Raw genomic sequence first — 22,269 nt, 5'->3', positions numbered from 1 at the left:
TTCGGCATTTGAGCAGATTTTCCATGTGCGTTTCAGTGGGCGGCGAAGTTCTCAGGAAGCAATGCCATCTTGCGGCTGCACAGTGGGGTTGGGAGGGAGAAAATCACGCAAATTCTAGCATTGATTTATATGCCAAGCAACCAATTACGCCAGAGATATACACAGATTTGGATTCCTACTGATTTCATTGTTGCTTCCCAAAACAAAATGAGCTAATTAGATGTAAATACTAACAATATGTGGCGAATGATAAGTAAACCACATTAAATTGCACTTAGATGAAGCAGCAGTCTATGAAAATATTTCCTAGTCCTCCGCTTGTATGCATTTGAGTTGAATTTATGGGTGGAAAATAAATTGCAAGGTAATAAATATTTAAAGCAGCTAGATCTGCAATAATTCACTAGATTGTTTGGTGTAATAGATCTAAAGCTGTGCAAAACAACTGAGCTTTTAATTAGTGGCCGTACACCAACACTTTGGGCTAATAAATTTGGAATGTTGTGATAAGAACACTGATAATTATTTACTCAAAAAAACAGAAAAACGATTTTCGCCAAAATTTTAATATTTACGATTGGTATTTTCGGTATAATTTTGCTAAAAATGGTCAGAAAGCGAAAAGAATTATAGTTTTTTACTCCTAATTACCAATACTAACCAACCAAATCACTTTTTTGACCGACTTTGTTAAAATAATTTTTGGCCAAATTTTCGCGTTTTCATCAAAAATTTCAAAAAATGTGAAAAAAATAGAATTTTTTTTTGAAAACACAGTTTGATTGAAAATTTAATTACGAACTCAACGAGGTATGACAATCCATATTTGTATGTACAGCAGGTTACAGCAGGTAATTGTATTGTTAAATTTAAACTAGATGTGGAAGTTTATAATAGTGTGATATGCATATATATTTAATACATACAACTGAACAATCGATGCATAAAATGCGACTAAAATACCAGATTAGAGCCCACGGTACAAAACTAAATTGCTATGGCCACTTGCCACTTGGTGGATCCCTCGACTTTCATTTTAAATGGCCTCTGTCTGTCTCTGTCGGAGTCTCCGTCTCTGTCCCTTTCTCTATCTTCGTCTCTGTCTCCGGATCTGTCCATGTGCTTCATGTTGTCCATGTCCATGTCTGATTCGATGGCTGTGCCTGCGATTGTCGCTTCGCCAGTCCATGGTAATTTATGTGCAGCAATCTAAACTCATTTAGCACGCAGCGAGGCGAATATGTGGCCAGACACTGAGCCGCATTGCCGGTTAAAGCCACACAACCCAACTCCTGACTCCCTACTCCCAACTTCCGACCCTCGACCCCCAACCCCCGATCTCCAACCACTGACCTGACCCCGATCCTTTGAACCGCACTCCCACGGGGCTCCTGTTCCTGCAATAGGCAAAGTCGGCGCTGTTTGTCCTTAAATTGGCTTCGCCTGGTGGCTCTGCGAGTGCCGATGGCAGTGCAGCCATGTCCGTGTCCTCCACAATCGCATTTGGTGGCACTTGGCGACCCCGCACTCCGCTGGCATCAACTTATCCTGTTGACACTTGGCTTCGTTATTTAAGCGCACCACAATTCGTACCGCACATCTTTGTACTTCGCTGGTTCGGCGGTTTCCATTTCGAAAAAGCCGCACAAAAGTACACAATAAAATAAATTGGAAGAGTTTGCCTTATTTGGTAAAGAAGTTTCATTTAAATATGCTCAGTTGGAATTTTGGGAACTTTAGCTCATCTAAACTGCACTTAATATTAGCTACATTTTTCATAACAAACTTTTATGATGTATTTTACTATAAATTCTCAGTACAAATTGCATGGAAAGTAATTTCTTTTTTGTAAACAGAACGGCAATTACCTAAGAACTCATTTAATTTGAGCCAATTCTAGACCATTTTACTCTGTGTGTACACAAGTTAGTCAACTAGTTTGCACTCTGCTGATCCTTGGGCCGCCTTCCATGGCAGCTGTTGCTCATTTCCTTCGACATTTGCATCACAAGCAGCCACACACAAAATCAACAGACAAACAAAAGGTAAACATAGACAGCCGCACACTCGGTCACAAAATACTCACACATGCACGCAGCATTCATATTTATTAAAAGCGTTCGTCCTGCGGCTGGCAGACCCCGCTAATCCCCATTTCCCATTTTCCATTTCGCAGTGCACCCACTTTTCACCATTTTCCTCATTTTCCCCTCAGTGCCTCGTGGCTGGCGTCGTCGACAAGCTTTTCATTTCAGTCTTAATTCCTTTTGAATAATATCTACCACTTAAACTTACAAAGCTTCAAGACCGCACATGACACACGCACACACACAGGCGTTTCGTGTTCTTATCGCCAAGTACAATTCACGTCCGCGTTTTGTACTCCGAACATGGGCGTAGTAGGAAGAGGGGGTAAATTTAAGTATATAAATATATTAAATATATGCCTATACACATTTTTCACCATATCTGTCATAATCTGTAATCAGTAATTACTGTATGTCTTATATAAGATAACGTGTGTCGAAAAATTACATCACTCATACGCAATGTGGTTCTTATAGAATAACAAAGCATCTTTGTTTTTGTTAATAATCAATTCCACTAAAATATATTTCGTAAAATTCTTTATAAAAATTGCAAAACAGTAATGCAGTCTTGAGTGCATTTACTTGCCATGGATGACCTTTAACCCCATATGGCACGCCTCTTCATTTAATAAAAGAAAGTGTTTTGTGCATACATAGAGGTATTTTGTTTATCTTTCTTGTGCTTTTGTTAATGTATACATTCTGGTTAGACCTGTGGCTTGCCAGATTTCCCAATTATTTGCGTTCTACATGTGGGTTTTGTGTGCTTGCCATATTTGAAATCATCTTGGAAACATTTATGTTCCTGCACTTGGAGTTCTCCTTCGACATGTAATGGAACATCCTGATTTTGTTTGTTCTGGTTGTCTGTCATTCGCGAATGTCAACAGTGAAGTCAAAGAGGCCCACAGGCCAAATGTGTCCCACGAATTAATTACGGTTGTCACCGCGCTAAATTGCCACCGAATCTGCGGTGGGAAAACACGAACTTCAATGTATCTGCCACATAAGACAAACACCATAGCAGTTTCGCCACGGGCCACGTGCTCTGTCTGTAGATACTTGTGATTATTTGGTTAGTTAGTCGGGATTAGCATATGAAGTCATAAGATGAGGGAGTCGTAGGTACACATCTGACATAGCACTTGATATGGAGCTTAGCTTTAAGATTTTATTCCGGTTTAAAAGGTTGTACGTACAACGCCTTTTTCTGTATTTTAGCAAAGTAGAAACTAGACATAAAGCAAAATACATGAAATTCGGAAGGAGTTATTTCAGTAAGGTGGAATAAAAAACACGGGTCTACCATCGGTAGAATATTTCATAAATATTAGCAAAAGCCAGTGTGCATTTTTGGCTATGAAAATAGGTCTCGGATTATAACGAGAAATATTTGTTAGAACACATAAAAATATGTTTGCAGCTACACACGGAATACAATATTATTAGAGTATAGAATGTTTTAGAGAAATTTACCAGTGAAATACATTATTCAAGTGCGTTGAAGAGCTGTGTGAGTGGGTAAGCCTAGTGACATGACTTTTTAAAATGTCATAGAATTAATTCCCTTGTGAAGGCATCGTTTTCAAAGGCCGCTATGGGATATTCAATACTGCACTGGGTGAATGGTAAAAAGGGAGGACGTGCAGCATTTTCAATTTCCCGCCATCGGCAGTGACGTTTTTATCTGCTGGTCGACAGAAGCAGTTCATATACTACATACTCGTACACTATATACAACATTTACTCGATATACGTATATAGTCAGCAGATCGCATGTCATGTCTGATGCCAGCTTTCTGACGATTACTTCTACTGAAAGGTAAACTTATGGACAGCACCTGCAGCACGAAAGGATGTGCACCCGTACGCACACAAGTGGTATCCTGGTCGAGTGCATCCTTGCAGCTGGGGGCGTGGCAGGCGTGCCACCCATCAGCACACACGCACAACAGTTTGGCGAAGCAAAAACAACACCTGTCCAATGAGAAAGGTCACTGCGCAGCAGCTTTGCGAGGGCAGCTCGGAAAGTATTGGGCGGAAAAGGACCTCCTGCATGCTAATTGACTGTAATGCGCTTAGCTGCTGCCAGTAAAGGGAATATTTTCCATGAAAATGCTTTAAAACACAATATTTGTGCATAAAGGTGGATGTGCATATTCAACAAGAAGTGAACATACTGATGTTGTAAGTGCTTTTCTTTAAGAACATTGCAACAATCGGCTTATCTAAACTATTGACCAAGCAATGTACTAACTACTAACCAAAATTGTAAAAAGAGCTAGAGAAAATTAAAGATTAAGATTTAATATGAATGAAAGGACATTACCAAGCAATCTTCATTAAGTTGGCTGCCAAAAAATGTCCAAAAACACTTTAAACAAAGCCTAATTCTTTACAAAACAATTGCTGGAAATGCTTTTATTTCTTTGGTAAACTTTGTGCCCAAGTTAATGGCATTTCGCAAAAAACTTGCCCCCTGCGATGTGTAAGCGTTGGCAGATTTACAAAGTGGACGCGTGGACACAGCTCGTCCCTTTTCTCGTTTGTTTACTGTGCCTACCCTCGTTGTCCTGCGGAAGTGCGGACGCATTGTGTGCAGGACATGTTGGCCGTTGTCCTGCGGCCAGCAGGCTGTCAATGCGAATATTCCATATAGAAAACAACTTTGACCCTGTGGTCCACGAGGCGTCCCAATTGTTTGGCCAGCTTCCACTCTCCCCCCTCTGGGCTTCGCTGCTCCTCCCACCGCCCTTCTTTAATTAACCACTGACCACTAGTTGCTGCTCTTGCACGTGTGTGCGAGCTTGTGGGTGTGCGTGTGAGTGGGCGCCCTTGGCGAGTACGTGCTAATGTAATCCTCGTCGTTTTAATTACAAAATTCCACAAGGTCCTCGGCCATTTAGGCGACAGCTGCAGCCTCAAGTGGCCGAAAGCAGAGGCAACCAGTCACATAATCAGGGGAACTCCAGCCGCCCGTTTAATTCACTTTTTGCAGTGTTTGCAGGCCGCCCAAAACTAATGTAGCATTCTGTAGTGCACGCAAAAAAATAATAGGTAATTAAGAAAAAATTATTAAACAAAATTATTATCACCATATTATGATATAAATGGAAATTCATAGTAAAAAACAAAACTAAACGGATTTTATTCAAGTTTAGTAGGGATATTTAGAAGCAGCGATACATATACATATTTCAATATTACAGATATTTATATATCAGATAATATATTATATCCTCAATTTATTTAAACATTTAATTGAACTCTTATTATTTATTTATTTCTTTAAATAATTATTAATCAATTTAAATTAAGAAACTCTGATTTGAGTATATGTTTTTTTTGCATGTCAGTCGGTGGTCAGTGGCTTAGCTGTGATTGTCCTGCTGACGCGTCCAGAAGTTGTGGCCATGTCCTGTTCTGCTGGCATTGCCTCACCTCGCAATTAGTGAAACTGCCATTTTGGCACATTTCGGCTGCCATCCTTCGCAGTGGCTCAAAAGGCCTTTTGCATTTAAATTGACATCAACGCGGCCACAAGAACAACCTGGTGATACGTCCGTGATAAACCCCGATGCCGTTGGCTGGCATACACTTAATTATGCTCCTTAATTGCCATGGCATCGAATCGCCGCGTGGGCCAGACATTCGCATCGCATTCAAATGACGATTGACGGGCCGAATATAATTGAAATTCAAATTCAAATTCAGCATCTCTCAATTGCGGGCACGTTCCAGACGCCGCAAGTCTGAAGAAGAACTTGCCTTTTCTTGCCTTAATTCCGCGAATTTCATTTGCATTTTGAGTATTTGCAATTTATATTGATGATGAACTCTTTCAGGTCCGCTGAAAAGGTGGTAATGGCTGGGACACTGGGGAAAAATACTTGGAAAATTATAGAATAGCTGACATTAGAAAATATAAAAGAAAATATAAAGAAAATGTTAATAACATGCTGATAAGAAGTACTTATATTTTTAAAGAAAGTTATGAAAGTAGCATACCATAATATTTGTATCACTGTGTATCATAGAAGGGCGAAACTCAAAATCACTGTCTATGCCCCATGGCGCCATGGCCGTAAAACCCTCTAAAGCAAGTGTTATACAAGATAGGAAAATAATTAAATTTTGAAATTCCGCAGCAAATAGGCTTAGCTTAGGCTTAAATTAAAAAAAAACAAACAATGATCATCTGATTAAAAAAGCTGTCTAACAATTTTCATAATACGAAAAGCATGCTAGTGATTAAGAATAAATTAAAACGACTTAAAAGTCGTTCAGCAAAGTATTTAAGTACTTTTAAGTGAATTTCGCAAGTAAGAAAAAGTGAGTAAATGAAAATCGCATAGATATAAATATATATATTTTTAGGTAAGAGAACTTCATATATCCCTATTTACTAATTTGACTATAATTGTGAGTCCCTAAATTGTACATATTAAAGTCGTACGCCGCGGCTGTGAAGACGTTAATGTGGTAACCTCGTTTTATAAATGCTTGGCCTGCGGCTGAAAATGTTGCCTTAGCATGCAAATTGCTCTGTAAACAGCCGAGTTGACTGCAAAAATTACGCATACGCAGCGTCAGCCGAACGATGGCTGATATAAACGAAGCATAATGTGAGTGTGTGCTGAGCACTTGCTGAATGCTTGCCAACTGACAATAGCAACTAGAGCTTCAGCTCGATTATTCAATTTAAAGTTGGGAGTTGAAATTTTACACTAATCCGTTTTAATTAGGCTACTTTGGGAAAAGTGTAGAAGAGCATCACTCGTTGTATAATTACTTACGCATTATTTAATACTTTACCATTCCAGCGAGACTTGTAATCCATAAATCGTTGGGATTATTATGTAACCCGAAATTCTAATTAAATTTCTATTGTTTCGCTTGCATGGCGGCAATCGCATTACATGACTAAACCAGAGGGCTAGAACCACGAGGACCACGAGGACCCATTCATTATTCGATTGGCGCTCGCAATCCGCTTAATGCAAACATATTCCAACAGCAATGGCACCGTCGATGGCTTTTAAAGAGTGCCCCATGTGACAGCGGCAACAGTTCGTGGTGCAATTTCCGCAAATTAAAAGATATCACTTACAGCAAAATAATTTTCCAAACCGCAAAAAGTTAGTCAGCGGCGGCGTGGGGGCGGCAAAGCAAACATGACACGCCCACACGATATTTGTCCGCTGAAAATGCAACTGGCATGGACGGAATCCTTTTTTCTTTGTTTGGCCGCCGCGTTGACAGCAAATCGAATTAGAAACGCATTTTAACGAACAAAAGTGACCGGAAAATAGTGATGGCCAGATATCGATATATACGAATTGTGGGGGTATAAATTAGACTTAAAAGAATATTGCTTTTTATAGATAGTACGAATTTTAGACAATATATAATAATATATACATATTTATTGTATAATCATTTTAATAATTCACACATATCCCTGAAGTGATAAAATATTTATGAGCGTTGTCTGTGCATACAGATCGCAACTAAAAAACAAGAGAGAACGCTATAGTCGAGTTCCCCGACTATCTGATACCCGTTACTCAGCTAGTGGAAGAGAGAAGGAGAGTCTTAAACACAGTTTTTGGCGGTTAGTAGACGTTATAGTGGGCGTGGCAGAATGTTTTTTGGCAAATCGATAGAAATTTACAAGACTAATACAAAAATGAAAAAATATCAAAACATTTTTCAAAAGTGTGGGAGTAGCAGCTTTGGGCGGTTTGTGGGCGTTAGAGTGGGCGTGGCAAAAAGTTTTTTGGCAAATCGATAGAAATTTACAAGACCAATACAAAAATGAAAAAATTTCAAAACATTTTTCAAAAGTGTGGGCGTAGCAGCTTTGGGCGGTTTGTGGGCGTTAGAGTGGGCGTGGCAAAAAGTTTTTTGGCAAATCGATAGAAATTTACAAGACCAATACAAAAATTAAAAAATATCAAAACATTTTTCAAAAATGTGGGCGTGGCAGTTTTGGGCGGTTTGTGGGCGTTAGAGTGGGCGTGGCAACATGAATCGACAAACTTGCGCTGCGTCTATGTCCCTGGAGTCTGTATACTTAATCTCAACTTTCTAGCTTTTGTAGTTCCTGAGATCTCGACGTTCATACGGACAGACGGACAGACGGACAGACGGACAGACGGACAGACGGACGGACAGACGGACATGGCCAAATCGACTCCGCTATTGATCCTGATCAAGAATATATATACTTTATATGGTCGGAAACGCTTCCTTCTGCCTGTTACATACTTTTCAACGAATCTAGTATACCCTTTTACTCTACGAGTAACGGGTATAATAATTTTGCCTACTTTTAGACGCAGCTAAGATTTTTTAGATTTTTGTTTTACGATCACCACCATCGCATCCCTATTGCTGCTCATATGTGGGTCGATGCAAGGCAGCGATTGTGCCCGTACACAGAATCCGGATGTGAACAATGACAAACCGCAAAAATTCAATTTAAAGTTCGTATTTCAATGCCGAGCATTCGCACACTCGCACCAGAGTGTTTTTCCATGGAAGGGGAATGGAATAGGGAAAGGGGGGTAGTTACTGGTACACTGGGCCAAGTGCCAAGGGATACGTGCATGTAATTGGAAAATATTGAACTGTGAACAAGTTTTCCATCCGACGCAAAGGCATCCAGACACGGCAAATTTATTACGACTGAGTGCAAAGTTTCATTGCAGCCAAGTCAGAAACAGTAAGCAGCCAGATGCAAAATTCATAGATCCATTCGATAGAATCCGGAAAATTGATATCCGGCCATCAACATCCGAATGGCGTGTCTTTATAGAAATGAATGTAATTGACAGGCCTGTCGGATACCGTAGGTATTGACTTTGCAAGAAATATTGTGCCCACACTAAAAAGTAAAAATAGCTACAGGAAACGAAATTGAAGCTATAATATTTAATTCAAATTACCACTTACTTATTACGGTTGTAAACGCCCAACATTACCCAACAGAATTGTTCAATTAAAAGTACACGAGCAAGCAAAGCAATTGAGCGAAGGATTTAAAATTGCATAAGAGGGAAAGAGCAAATGTTTTGCAGTCCAGTTGAATCCCAAATTCATACATAACAATTCCTTTTCAAATTACATTTTACCACCCAGGCGAATCTGCACTTTGATTTAGTAGTTTACGTGGATGCGGATTTCCTGGGGATTTTTATGTTTACTGTGGAGCTTAGCGTCGCTACCTCGTAGCAACAAGCAATGCAAAAAATCAGAAATCCCGCACACACTGAGTCAAATATGTGCTCGCACACACACACTTGCTGTACTTTGGCATTTGTCATAATTACAAAGCCATGCCCCTGGGAAGCCGCGCAGCAAGGAGAAGCGCCATAAAGCGAAAAGAAAATACGCAAAATTTGAAAATTTGAAAATTTCATCTCCGGCTCGTTGGCATGGCAGCTTTAGAGGGCCAAAATGATACCGACCATGTTTCTTACCAACCACCGCAGCGCCTTTGGTCGACAATTATTAACATCTTAGGGAAAGGGCGGCGGCACATTTATGACTGCACTTTTCACATCCGTTTCCGCTTCCGTCTGTCGACACGCACACACATGCAGGGATTACACTTAGCAAAATCGCAGGATACATAATACAAAAAATCTAACAAATATAGTACGCAAATCTATGTACCTAAATGCACCTATAAAATTCATTAAAATATTAAATAATTTAAATAAAATTTGCAAAATTCTTTGCTAAACTTTTTCTCTCTGTATAAACACACACACGACGACACTGCCAGAAATTCATTCATTCATTCTTTGTTGTGGGCGTCGTGCGAACAGGTCGCTGTGGGCGTGGCCGCTGTTTGCTGCCAACAGCGAGAGCAATTTCACTTTACATTTGTTTTACGGCATTTGCTGCCACACATCTGTGCTCCGTGCGGAGAAAAGTGAGAAATGTGGGTGAAAGTGGGTGGCTGGGTGGTTGGGTGGCTGGGTGATTGGGTGGATTGTGGACGGTGGTGCGGCGACAATATGTTCGCTGCGTTTTTCCCCTCCATCCCCACTCTCCCCGCTGGGCTCCTTCGGTGATAAGTATTTATTATTATGCCTCTTAATGGGCGGAATGCTTTGCTTTGTGCTTTTACCCAAATGAGTTTCCCTCATTAGAGCGCACTGCTCTTACTTTGGGGACTGCCACTCCGGATTGCTGTTTGATGGTATTATTACGAAAAAGGAGCTCGTTTTTTAGACTAGAAATATTAATTCCAGGAACTTTTAGTCAAAAAGTGACAGGTGAAAGGACTTCGTCGAAAATGTAGTGCCTTTAACTGTTGCTTTATGTATTCTATAATTGAATATATTTTTGCTGCTGGCTTCGAATGCATTTGCTTTAAATTTATAATCGCATAAGATGGCTTCCAAACGCATTTAATTCGCAAAACATGCTTGTGAATTTCAAATAAGCTTCCAGCGAATCGTTGTGTTAATTACGGACATAAACAAGAAAATGTTTCGTCATTTGCATTCAACTTTGTGTGGAATCCGAAGAAACCTGAAGCAAACTGAGAGGAGCCAATAAAGTTAATGCGCTCCATTAGCTGTGTATCTCTAATTACCCGCGGAGAGAACGCATGAAATATATATATCCTGGCAGTATCCTTCCAGCTTTTTACACTTTATGTCGGCACAGATTCGCCGTATTCTGCTTCATGTTTGCATTTATGGTTTATTGTCTGGCGAATAAAACATTTTGTTGCGCTGCTGGGCGATGCAATAAACGCGCTGGAATCGTTTCATTCCCATATTGCCAAACCAACAACTCATGCCTGAATATTCGTCGAAAGACCCATTAAAAGGGGCCGCATCCCGGTGGCAAGGACACTGCACAAGATAAATGCTTTTCGTCGCAGGCATAAGGGAAGGATTCGATTTTATCGGTGGCACGTCGGTGCCCAATTCGCTGGTTATTAAAAAGCGATATTACGCCCTGCCCGGCCTCAATTTATGAATTATTCAAGCGGGCTTTCCTTTATTGTACCTGTACTCATAACCCTGCAAAAAGGCCGAGGACCCCCAAAACCCCACAATATGCAGATTATTAATTTACACAACATGGCATACGGCAATATGGGAAATAATTATTTTAAAAGCATCCCCGTATCGAGTAAGCCCCCGAGTGCTGGCAGGGTCGCTTTTAAAGGTAAGAAATTAATATCCCCCCTCGGGGCAGCTGCTGCGAAGGTCAAAGGTCAGTCCGTGCTCCACTCAGCAGGGCGAAGGTGAGAGGCCAGGTGGCTGGAAGGATACGGCGAAACGTGAAGGACTTTTCGACCCCCAGCGTAATTTAATAGCGTTTTGTTTAGTTCATTGGACAAGAACGAAGCCAGGTCCCTCGGAAATTTAAGTCTCTATTCTGTGAAGGACCAGGTGAAATTGCTTTATTGCTTCTACAAGTGTCTTCAATGAAAATTGCTCTACCGGAAAGAGCATTTCTTCAAGGAAATTCCCCGTTTAAACAAGACTTTCACCCACTTAAACTTAATGAATTCAATCTTAGTGAATAATAGTGAGACATTGTACCCATTTGCTAAGTCAAAATAATTAGTTATTCGAATTATGTCGTTAAGAGTAAACATTTGCATTAAAAAGAAAAACGGTTTAATAAAAAGGTATGAGCACAACGCAATTAAAAAGAACAATTAATAAATTATAAGGAAACCTTGGGCATTAAAGAAAGTGTTTTGGGTTCTTCTAGTTGCTAGAAGAAGTCCCGGAATTTTGAGGCCGTAAAGATTTCTGCCAGCAAAGGTAATACTTCTGCCCACTTGGGTACACATCCAATTACGAATTTAAACAATACTTTCGCCGAGGATGGGTCACGTGGGGCCGAGTGACCGTAAACGCGCATTATTAACAAGTTGTGAGCAAATGGATTTGTGCCAAGTCAACCCGCCCACGCCACCACGCCCACCTAACCATACCCAAACCGGCTAACCCATTTCAGCCATTCGCCTTGGCAATTTAGCCATCCATTCTCGGGCTTTTTCGGTGTCGCACGGGGCAGCACGTAAACATAATTAGACGCACATTTAAAAGGTCGTTAAACGCCACCAACAACACGACCGCCCCGAGAATCCGACGAAGACCCATCTCATTCAGGCATCCCCAACCCATGGTAAAGTTGACCCAGGCGCCACTCACGCGCATTTGCATCTGGCCAAAGTGGCCAAAGCCACCTCCACTGCCCACGGTGCTCCTCTCGGGCCCTTCATCCAGCAGCGCGTGACCGGGGATAAGGAAAAATCGGTTGCGAAAGGACACTTGGAACCTTAGCATTGTCCCAAAAGTCTCTGAATACAAAGTCCCTTTAGAAACGTGCTTAAATTTCTGGGCTCCTCCTTTAAAGCTTTAAATCTAAGCAGAATGTATAGTTTATATACATTTAAATAGGTATTAAAAATAATTGAAATAAGTGATTGGCAACTGATTACTCCTAAGAAACAATAGACACTCTTAACAACAGTCTTAAGAATAAGAATTTAAATGCAACGAAGTAGTAAACAAAATCAGTTATTTTAAAAGCATCGTCCGTTCTTTTTTTTCAACTTTTACCAACATTTTTTTCGAGTGCAGCAGCAGCAATAGCAGCTGCACTTGAAGCAGCAGCAACAGCAACAACTGGCGAATGCCATTAGCATCGTTGAGTTGGATGGAGGATGCCATGGCCCTGGCACAAAGCATCTGGGGAGTGTGCGAAGGTGCACTTGAGGAGCTTGTCAACGAGTCGACATTGTTTCAAGAGCGAGAGCTGCGACTTTGGAGCCTTGAGCACCACCACCCACATTTCCCATTTCCCATTCCCATTTGCAGGGCGAACAATCGCTCGTGTGCACGGCAGTTAGACATGTGTCCCTCGGTCTTGAATTATGGAGGCACACTGCAAGTGTATTATATCCCAAATGGAAACTTCACTCATGTCTAGCACGTTATTCTAGACGGTTTTTCTAGTTATTCTAGATGGAAAAAGGGTCTTCCATTTATTTAACAAGGGAATTCTATGTTCCTATTTATACAAGAACTTTTAGGGATCTAGATTCTCAAGCTCTATAATTAATATAAAATACCAAATTCCAGCATAATTCACTGGCAGCATTAGGCGGAGTATAACCTTAAGTACTACATGTTTCTTATTGTCTTACTTTGCGACCACCCATGCACTTTGACCCTGATAACTTATGGCTGAGCTGCCGCAACCTCTCCCCAGGTGGCGCCACACTAAGTCAACACGTGGCTTCTGGCAAAGTGCCCACACCTTATAATGCCCCGCCCCCATCCGTAGCACTTTGGCGCCCATCTGGACCAGGGCAGAGGTACATACCTAGAATTCTATAAGGCCGTGCGATAAAAATGCAACATTTATGGCTGGCCGCTGTCGTTGCCTCGCTGTGGTTTCCTCGCAGCCACATCCACTTCCACTTCGCGTGTGGAGTCCACTCTGCTACGGGAAAATTCTAACGCCCTAACACCAAACTGGCACAGTGGTAATAGAACTGCACAATAATAAAGGAAACAAATATTATAAAAATAATACTTTTTGGAATAACAATCAGGGAAAGGTGTAATAATTAAATACATGTTAAATTAGTTCTTAATATGTTTACCTAAACTTATGGAGGAAACAAAAAAGAAGTACACAAAAGAAATTAGGGTGAAACTTTTGTTTTATAAGCTCAAAAGTATATAATCTTCGTTCTTCACAGTCTAGAATAATTTTGAATGTTACAGTACAAACTATAAAGTTGATAGATAGAATTCCAAATGTAGAATTCCAATTATCCTACATTCCTACCATCTAGACCCACTGTATGTCCGTCCAGTCATGACCTTTGCGAGTGGCCATTAACGCTTTTTTATCTGTTCATAAATTTTAATTTTGGCAAAATACTCCAAGTACGTGGCCCACCCAGCTCCTAACCTAACCAAACCAAACCGAAACGAAACGAACCGAACCCCACTTTGAGCTCCTCCATCCTGCATCCTCCATCGACTGGGAGGGAAGCCCCCATAAATCTGCTTTCAGCTTGCTTGGCTGCGGTTCTTACGCTCGTGTTTGTTTGGCGTTTTCATTTGGGCCAAGGAAAATATGACTTGGTGGCCGCCTTTTGGCCATGCCGTTTTCCGTCGGCCATTTCATCACCGAGCGCCGCGTCTTCGCCTTCAAGTTGAGAACCCGTGACCCTATTTCGCCAGCGGAGCATCCTCCTTTGCTGGCGGACTTGTTTATCGTCCTTTGCATCTCATTGAGCTGGTTGCCTGTTATGAACACCACCCACTTTCCACCACCGAACGCTTTTCCGGAATCTCGGTGGGTTCACAAGGGTCAGAACCAGGGGGCTTGTGTCTTTTTTTCATATTGCCCCTTGCTTTGCTGCGCTCGGCACTTTTCATTTTTCTATTGCATATTTAACCTAATTAAAATGAGTTATATGAGACAGGTGGAGAGAGCGTGTTAATCCTTGACCTGCTGACTTTGCCGGAGCTCATTTTCCCTGTTGGCTCCAAGTGGCTCCTTGTGCTGAAGATGTTTCGCTATCACAAAAAATGCTTAACGTTCGCTTTCAACGCTTACCGAGGTTTATAGCTTGGCGAAATTGTGCTGGAATATTTGATGTATTTAAAGATATACTTTAAGAGCACTTACATAACTAATGGATACAAATAAAAGCTAGCCAAATATCGAGGACATAAGTTAATGCACAGATAATTGTTGTCTATTGAGAATTAATTAATATGTTGTGTCACATAAATCAGCCATTCTGCAGCTTAATTGATTTTTTAATAAACCAATGCAGCATTAACATGCAAAGTGTATTTTTTAATTATTTCGGAAATAGTGATGTATTTATTATTCAATTACGATGGAATTTGCATATTTTAGGCGGGGCTTAAATCGGTACTTTCATGACTGAAAACAAAAGAGAATTTACTCAGTCCATTTTGGGTTTTTTATATCATCAAGTTAAGGCCAAAACTGACTTTTCTCCCGCTTCTTATCATTGCAGGTATGTTAATGGAACCCCAGTCTCAACAAGTGAATCTCCTTGCCCGACAAACAGCAAACAATGACCAGAAGCAAGGAGCAAACTAACCTAATGAATTTATGTACGTGAATTTATGGGGTGAAAGGTGAAAACGCACAAGGCCAGGCAAAGGCTCCAACTGAAAGTACTTAAGCCCATAAAATATTCAAGTCGTGAACATGTGGGGAAAATTACAAAGAGACCTCGGAAAAAGGCGCACGAAAATCCAGAATAGGGACAAAGGGGAAGTGGCAAATAGATGGACTGATAGAAGGAAGCTCGACAGGATAACGAAGTCTTAAACGCATACACAAAGAGAATAATCAAAATGTTTCTTTTTAAAATACTTTAAAATAGATAAAATTAGTGGCTTTCTTAAAACTAGTATCCATTTCATTGCTATTTTAAAAGTACTCAAGAAGTATAAAAACTGAATTTTAATACTTTTTAATATTGAGCTTGAGCAAGTTTATCCATTTAGACATTTATACTACCTATATTTTTTGCTATATCCTTAAACTTATCAAGTGCGCGACAATTTGCCACTGGAAGTGTAGCTGAATGGAGAGGATATGGGGACATGGGGATATGGATCCTTGCTCCTGCCCTCGGCAGCCAGGCACTGATTGAAAAGAAAATTACGGCAAGTAGTTGGTAGTAGGGTGGCCGCCAGATGGTCTCCGCATCGACGACGCTGCTGATGAGCAGCATAAATGTCCTGCGGAGGAAAGGGCGGAAACGGAAGCGAACGGCGCCGCCACGGGGACCAGCGGCCTTGAGTTCCGGAAGTGGTGAGAGCTGCCAGCCATTTGCATTTAGGAGTACACGAAGATACATAGATACGTATGCATGTCTGTGCCCCTAGACAGCATCCGCCGATGGCAACTGTTTCTCGCTGCTGCACAGAACAGGTTTCTTTTTCGCATTTACTGTGGAGATTGCAAACCTCTTTGAAGTGGAAGTTTACCGTACATACTACTTAAGATGAATTACAAGCAAAACAAAATAGATAGCGAATATAAATGTATATTTAGCTTTAAGAAGTCTTAGCTTATGAACAACATGACACCGCTTGCCAAGTATTTAAATAATTGTTTATCTAATACTTGACTTCATTACATGCAATACATAAATTGTGTTAGCTCATTTTAGTTGTAAGGCATTAAAATCATGTGATTTTTCCACTGTGGCGACACTGGAGCACCCAGAGGACCTTAACGGCGCGGAGGGGAAGCAATGTGGATGGCACGTTGTGGATATTAAGCATGTCCTTAAGCATAAAATGTCAATAAGTGCAGCCAATCGATGCTAAGCAGTTTAAGTTGCGACAAGCCACTGAGGCACCGTCCCATTCCGAGTCCTTTTGCTCCTCCGATATTTCCACTTTCCAGCAGGAAGTTCGCTAACAATGCAAAGGACACGGAAAAGCACAATCACCCTCACTCACATTCAAACCTATCTATATGCATGCGTCTCATATTTTCCGATAATCGTATTTGGATAAGCGAATTTTTGCTTGCAATTTACACTACAGAAAATACATTTTATTTTTTTAAAATACTTTTAAGACAGTAAATTTTAATAGAAGATTTTTACTCTTCAACAAAAGCTTGACAATATTAATAAATTCATATTTTTCCACTGTAAATTTTAAATTTTTTGGTTTGACTTACAAACATATATGAATATTTTTGCAGAATTTTGCATCTTCGCCAAGGCGTTGCAGAATATGCTAGAGATTTTTTCTAAGCTAAAGTTCACTCCTACCTTGTTATATTTTGATGGCAAGCGACTTGTGTAAAAGTACATATTTGCTTAAACAAAATTGAATTCGACTGCTGACTTTAATAACATTTTAAAGTGACATACTTTACTGCAGTGCTTGAAGCTCAGCAACTTCGGATCTTATGATTGACTGTGCGAAGTCTACAAGTTTTCTGACTACTTCAGTGACTTACACTTTATCAATTGAGCATGTGCTATAAAAAGGGTTTCCCAAAAACGATTTTGACACATTTTTGGTAATCGACACTTTCTTATCCGCATGTCACTCACCCGAAACATTTCTAATTTCATTGTGAAAATATGTTCCCTCTTATCAGCTTGTTTTCGGTATCTACAAACAAGACACAACAAAAATCCAAGATAGGTTTCTGTACTTAAATATACCAATAGATTGGGAAGCGAGTTCAGTACGCGTTTAGTTCCGGAACAGTTGGCGGTCTAACCAAAATGAGAGGTACTAACAGCGGAGTGCTGAATGCTCTGAGACTAAAGATAGCTCATCGTAGTTTCGCAATGTGGATTCCACTTGGGTGTAATTTTGGCCTTACTGGCCGAAATCACTGGCTTTTCGATGGAGGAGAAGTGCAAGTTTTGGGCTGGAACTGGCCATATTGGCGATCCTAGTGACTGCCGGGCCTGGGGATTTTGCCAGGACAACCAACTCATCGAGAGACGTAGCTGCACTGAGGGATTACTGTACAATTTCCGAGATGGCACCTGCAAGAAACCATCGGATGTGAATTGTCACTCGCAGATCTCGGAAATTTGCGCCTGCCTCCAGCCGTGGAATTACATAGCCAATCCGGCTGACTGCCGGAGATTCGCCAAGTGTGAGGATTTCGAGTATCCCACTTGGAAAGACTGTGGTGTGGGTCGAGTGTTCAGCAACCAGGAGCAGACCTGCCTCGAGGAGGTTGCCGGCTGTCCACAGGATAATATCTGCACCCATATGAAAGATGGCTCACTTGTGGGCGATCCCAACAGCTGTCGCAGCTACTTTAAATGCCACAATGGATTTGGCATCCAGTTGAATTGCTCCGTTGGCCGATACTTTAACCGAAACACGGGTAATTGCCAATCCTGGCTGCCGCACTACTGCTCCAAGGAAGAGGAGCTCTTGTTAACGCCACCCGCCACGAACTATCACATCTGCTCCACGTACTATCCAAGGGATAGAGATGAAGTGCAGCTCCTGCCGGATCTGATGACCTGTCACGGCTACTACTCCTGCACCTCCCAGTTCGACGTGGGCCAGTGGAGCAGCTGTCCTTGGGGTCAGCACTTTGAGTGGTGGAGCCAGCGATGTGGCTCGCCCAAGGACAACAGCTGCTCCTACGATCGCTGCGGCAATAGGAACCAACTAATGGTGACCACCATCAACACGGGCTGCAGGGAGTTCACGATCTGCCAGGATAGTAGTTCCCAAAGCTCGCAAAAGTGTCCGCAGGACTATCCGTATTTTAATGAGGTTCTGGGACAGTGCACCGATGAATTTCCCAATCACAGGGTGTGTTACATGGATGGATAGAATGCTTCAAATTATTAACAATTAATAACACGGTTGTTAGAAGAGAACATATACATAAATATTTAATAAATCAATTTACCTTGCTTTTTGTTTTCATAATGGCTTTAAACAGATTAATTGCACTATTTAAAAGCTGCTCTCAACAATAAAAGTTTGTAAAATAAATCTCAAAATGTATTGCTTTAGACACGATTGCGAGAATGCATTCCTGATTATTATATTTTTATCTTTTATGCTACTGAGTACTGCTCTTCAATGAATGTCAGTCATGTCACAAGTGATTGATCAGTTGACTAATGATAACTAATTATGGCCAGAGCAGCTCCTCTGCTTTTTCAAACAGTCAAGCACAAGTGAAAAACCAACTTGAACCAGAGACATCTTTCGGTTGAAGTCTTCGTGCCAGAAAATCAAATGAATCAACGAAAAATTCAAATATTCCCCAGAGAGCTGTATTTATGAAAGCTCAGTGGGTGAGTGGGTGGCGCAGTAAACGACCTTCAATGGGCGGAGATCTTGGGTGGTTATATGCGAGGGCATGGCTGCAGGCAGTCCAATGACGAGGCACAACAATACGTCGCGTCATTGAATTATTATGATTGACTTTTATTACACGGAATCGCAATTTATTTTACTTAACAACAGGCTGGGATCCAGGATCGCAGCCCGGAGTGCGGTTAAAAGTAGCGAAAATTTGAATGAAAAGTTGTAAAGAAATTACGTTATTTATCATTCGCAGAGTGGCGACCCAGCGAAAGGGACACATTCTCGGGTAGAAAGAGACGGGGAGCACGCCAAACCGTTTCCGTATCCGCTCATTTATTTACCACACTGTCAAGCGCACACTGACGCAGATGCACAGAGAGAAATACTTGTGATGAATCTCATGCATTTTTTTTTTAATAGAAAAATGGATTGTTGGTTTTCAAGTTATATCTATATGGTGTTTATATTTACTTTTAAAATATATATATATTTTTTATAAAAATAAATGACTCAAATATTTTTTAAAAATATTGAAGTGCATTTTAAAATAAACACATATTATTACTTATTTATTTATTACTCATAACATTATATATTAATTTATATTTGTTAGTCATATTTTTTCAGTGTGTCTCCAACCGAATATTGATGCTTTTCCACCGCAGTTTTCGTGCACAGTTAAAAAGTTTTCCGCGGCGGCAGCAGAAATTCAAATTTATTGTTTGCGGCTGCCAGGCGTTCTGGCCACGCCCACCTTTAGTCGATGGGCTTAAAATTAGTGGCGCTGTCTTGCGAATCGATGGGCGTTTGATTAACGGTCCCGCCAGGAGATTGAATCGCTTAATTGCCCTAAAAGTGGGCGTGGCAGTGCCAGGACATGGGATGGCATGGAGTGGGAATTAATGGCAGGATAAAAGTCGTGACTATCCAATTACACACGATGCTGCCCGGCTGGGAGAAAACCGTTTTGGTTCCGCCATCACTTACCTTTAATTAGCTAATTCCCTTTAAGGTCCTCGGCCTCAATTGTGGTTCGGGGATTACCCGATGGCGCACTCCGGGGATTAGAGTTTAGTAATTGCTATAAAGGACTTTTCGGCTTTGTGCCCAACTGTGGAGTGAAAGCATCGAATGAATGGCAAAAGAAAGTTGCTGGGAAAAACTTTTTCCGCCGCAAAGCATGGGAAAATTGTGAAAAAAATGAGTGCAAGAGGCTGAGAAACGTAATGACGGTATTTATGTTATCTGCCATCTAACTCCGCACTTACACTTATCTGCTTATCTCGGAAATTAATTTCAATAAAAGTGAACTTTTGATGAGGTACTAAAAAGCATATCTAGATGTAGAGAGTGAGAACTCACTTTTCCTTTTACACCTTGTTTTAAACATTCATTCTTAAACAGCTTAAAGAGACAAACAAAAATTGTCTTAAAATGTCCTTAACAAAATGTCGCTATTCTTTTCGACCCTTCTTATCTGATTTGATCTTGTAATTAAAGAAATCTAATAATCTCATGCACCAGGCACATCCTTGAAGACCAGCACTGCTGCAAGAATAAATTGATTTCACCTCATAAGCGTTTTTCCTTTCAGGCGATGATTAAACCTCATTTCAATATCAAGCTCCCTCCCATTAACCTGCGCGTTTTAAAACAATTTTCAATGAATTTCCTTTGTTCTACGCCAGCATTCACTCGCATTTTTCCATTTAAAAAATAATTCATATCCATTTAAGGGGTAAATTACATAGCCAAGGAGCACAAAGAGCCGTCCAAAGAACCAGCAAGGTGATGGGTGATGATGGTGGGGCCAAGCGGTGCAATTCAACCGCAGGCCGCGACATTCCAGTGTGAAAAGCGTTTTCTTCGAATGGCAGTGAAAACCGCACAAAGTCGAGACCCCCTAAACTTGCCCACAAGTTATTCCTGTCGAGGGTTTATTCAATGCAGTCAGGGCCAATGCCATTGCCATTCCGGCGGATCCGCCGCTTTCCCGCCGGCGGCGGAGAAGGCTACGCTACGCTTTTGTTTTTCCAACTGGTTGACTCGAGCCACCTTCTTCGGAAATGCTGTCGCAGTTTTCCCTCCTTCATTTTGGGGCCAGCGTTTTCCATCTTACTGCCGGGTTTGTTTGTATGCGTCTGCTGTGGTTTATGTCCTCGTTGTTGACATTTAGTTGACACACACAACACGGCCCCCTTTGGCACCCACAGCTCGTCCTGCTCGTCCTGTTCGTCCTGCTCGTCCTGTTCGTCCTGTTCGTCCTGTTCGTCCTGCTCGTCCTGCTCGTCCTGCTCGTCCTGGCCGTGGACTTCCGGCTGGAGGCCCTGGCAATGGATCATCGGCGTCTTTGTTTACACATCGCCACTGAAGTTTGCAGCTGCCTCTGCGACGGCCCTCCTGATTGTTCATCGTCAGCTGGTGCGCTTTATTGTTGCTAACTAGAAAAAGCCAGGACGTCCATCCTGCCAGCTAAAGTGTCCTTCGTCCTTACAGTGGGCCAAAAGGGGGGCGCCTATCGGAAAATCAAGTTCTATTCATTCCGTTTATACTGCAGCAACAAGCATTAAATCATAAACAGGAGTAGATCATCAAACCATTTATTTGTTTATGTGAAAATGACGAGCAATTGAATAGCTTAATAAAGTGAGTTGAATTGTGTGAAATATAGGTAAATATAGTTAAACTGATGAAATGTACATTATTCATGTTTCATCACAAAGTTGGCCCACTGTAAGTCGGTGGTGTAAACAATTTTTGAAAGGTTATTTCGACTGAAACAGTCGCGGTCCGCATTTTGTTCCGCTTTGCACTTCATTTACCACCCAGTGCAGAAGTCCACCTCCCAGTCGATGGCATCCATTCGACCAAGTCGTCCTCCTCGGGGCCAGTAAATTCTGTTTACCCACTGCGTTGTCCTTGTCTTTGTGGAAGATGCATCGCCTGGACAGCTATTTGTTATGTCGTTTGACTGAAGCTGGTGACATTTATCCAGAAACTGCAGCCAGCGCAACGAATATTCAGAGGATGCTGCCCCTTAGATATTAAATCGCCCCCTGGCAATAAGTAACTGTGGCGAATTATTGCTGGATATTCTAGCCTTGAAAATGTTGCGTCCATAAAGTACAAGAATGGATGAGCAAATGGTCCATCCTTCTAGAAACTCCATTCATTATTAAAAATTTGTCTTCTGCAAAAAGTTACATTTTTTTTTTGTAGTCTGTGCACTCTGATTACATGTTGTTTTCTGCAAAAATCATAAACATCAAGTTGAAGCTGAGGAAAAACTGAAAATAAATCTTATC

At 41.2% G+C, this 22,269-nt stretch overlaps 2 protein-coding genes across 2 annotated transcripts in view; both read left to right on the top strand.

The window, feature by feature from the left end:
* LOC6533802 overlaps positions 1–22,269 on the top strand; it is a 91,308-nt gene that overhangs the window by 35,222 nt on the left and 33,817 nt on the right. The window lies entirely within an intron of this gene.
* LOC6533808 (peritrophin-44) lies at positions 16,860–18,665 on the top strand. Its single transcript, XM_002094473.3, has 2 exons — positions 16,860–17,404; positions 17,457–18,665. Exons 1-2 carry the CDS (start codon positions 17,398–17,400, stop codon positions 18,476–18,478), a joined length of 1,029 nt encoding a protein of 342 aa, XP_002094509.2. The 5' UTR covers positions 16,860–17,397; the 3' UTR covers positions 18,479–18,665.

Source organism: Drosophila yakuba, chromosome 3L (assembly GCF_016746365.2).
Source record: "Drosophila yakuba strain Tai18E2 chromosome 3L, Prin_Dyak_Tai18E2_2.1, whole genome shotgun sequence".
Classification (NCBI taxonomy): domain Eukaryota; kingdom Metazoa; phylum Arthropoda; class Insecta; order Diptera; family Drosophilidae; genus Drosophila; species Drosophila yakuba.
Note: the sequence above shows the minus strand (reverse complement) of the source record. Positions and strands in the feature narration are given on the sequence as shown.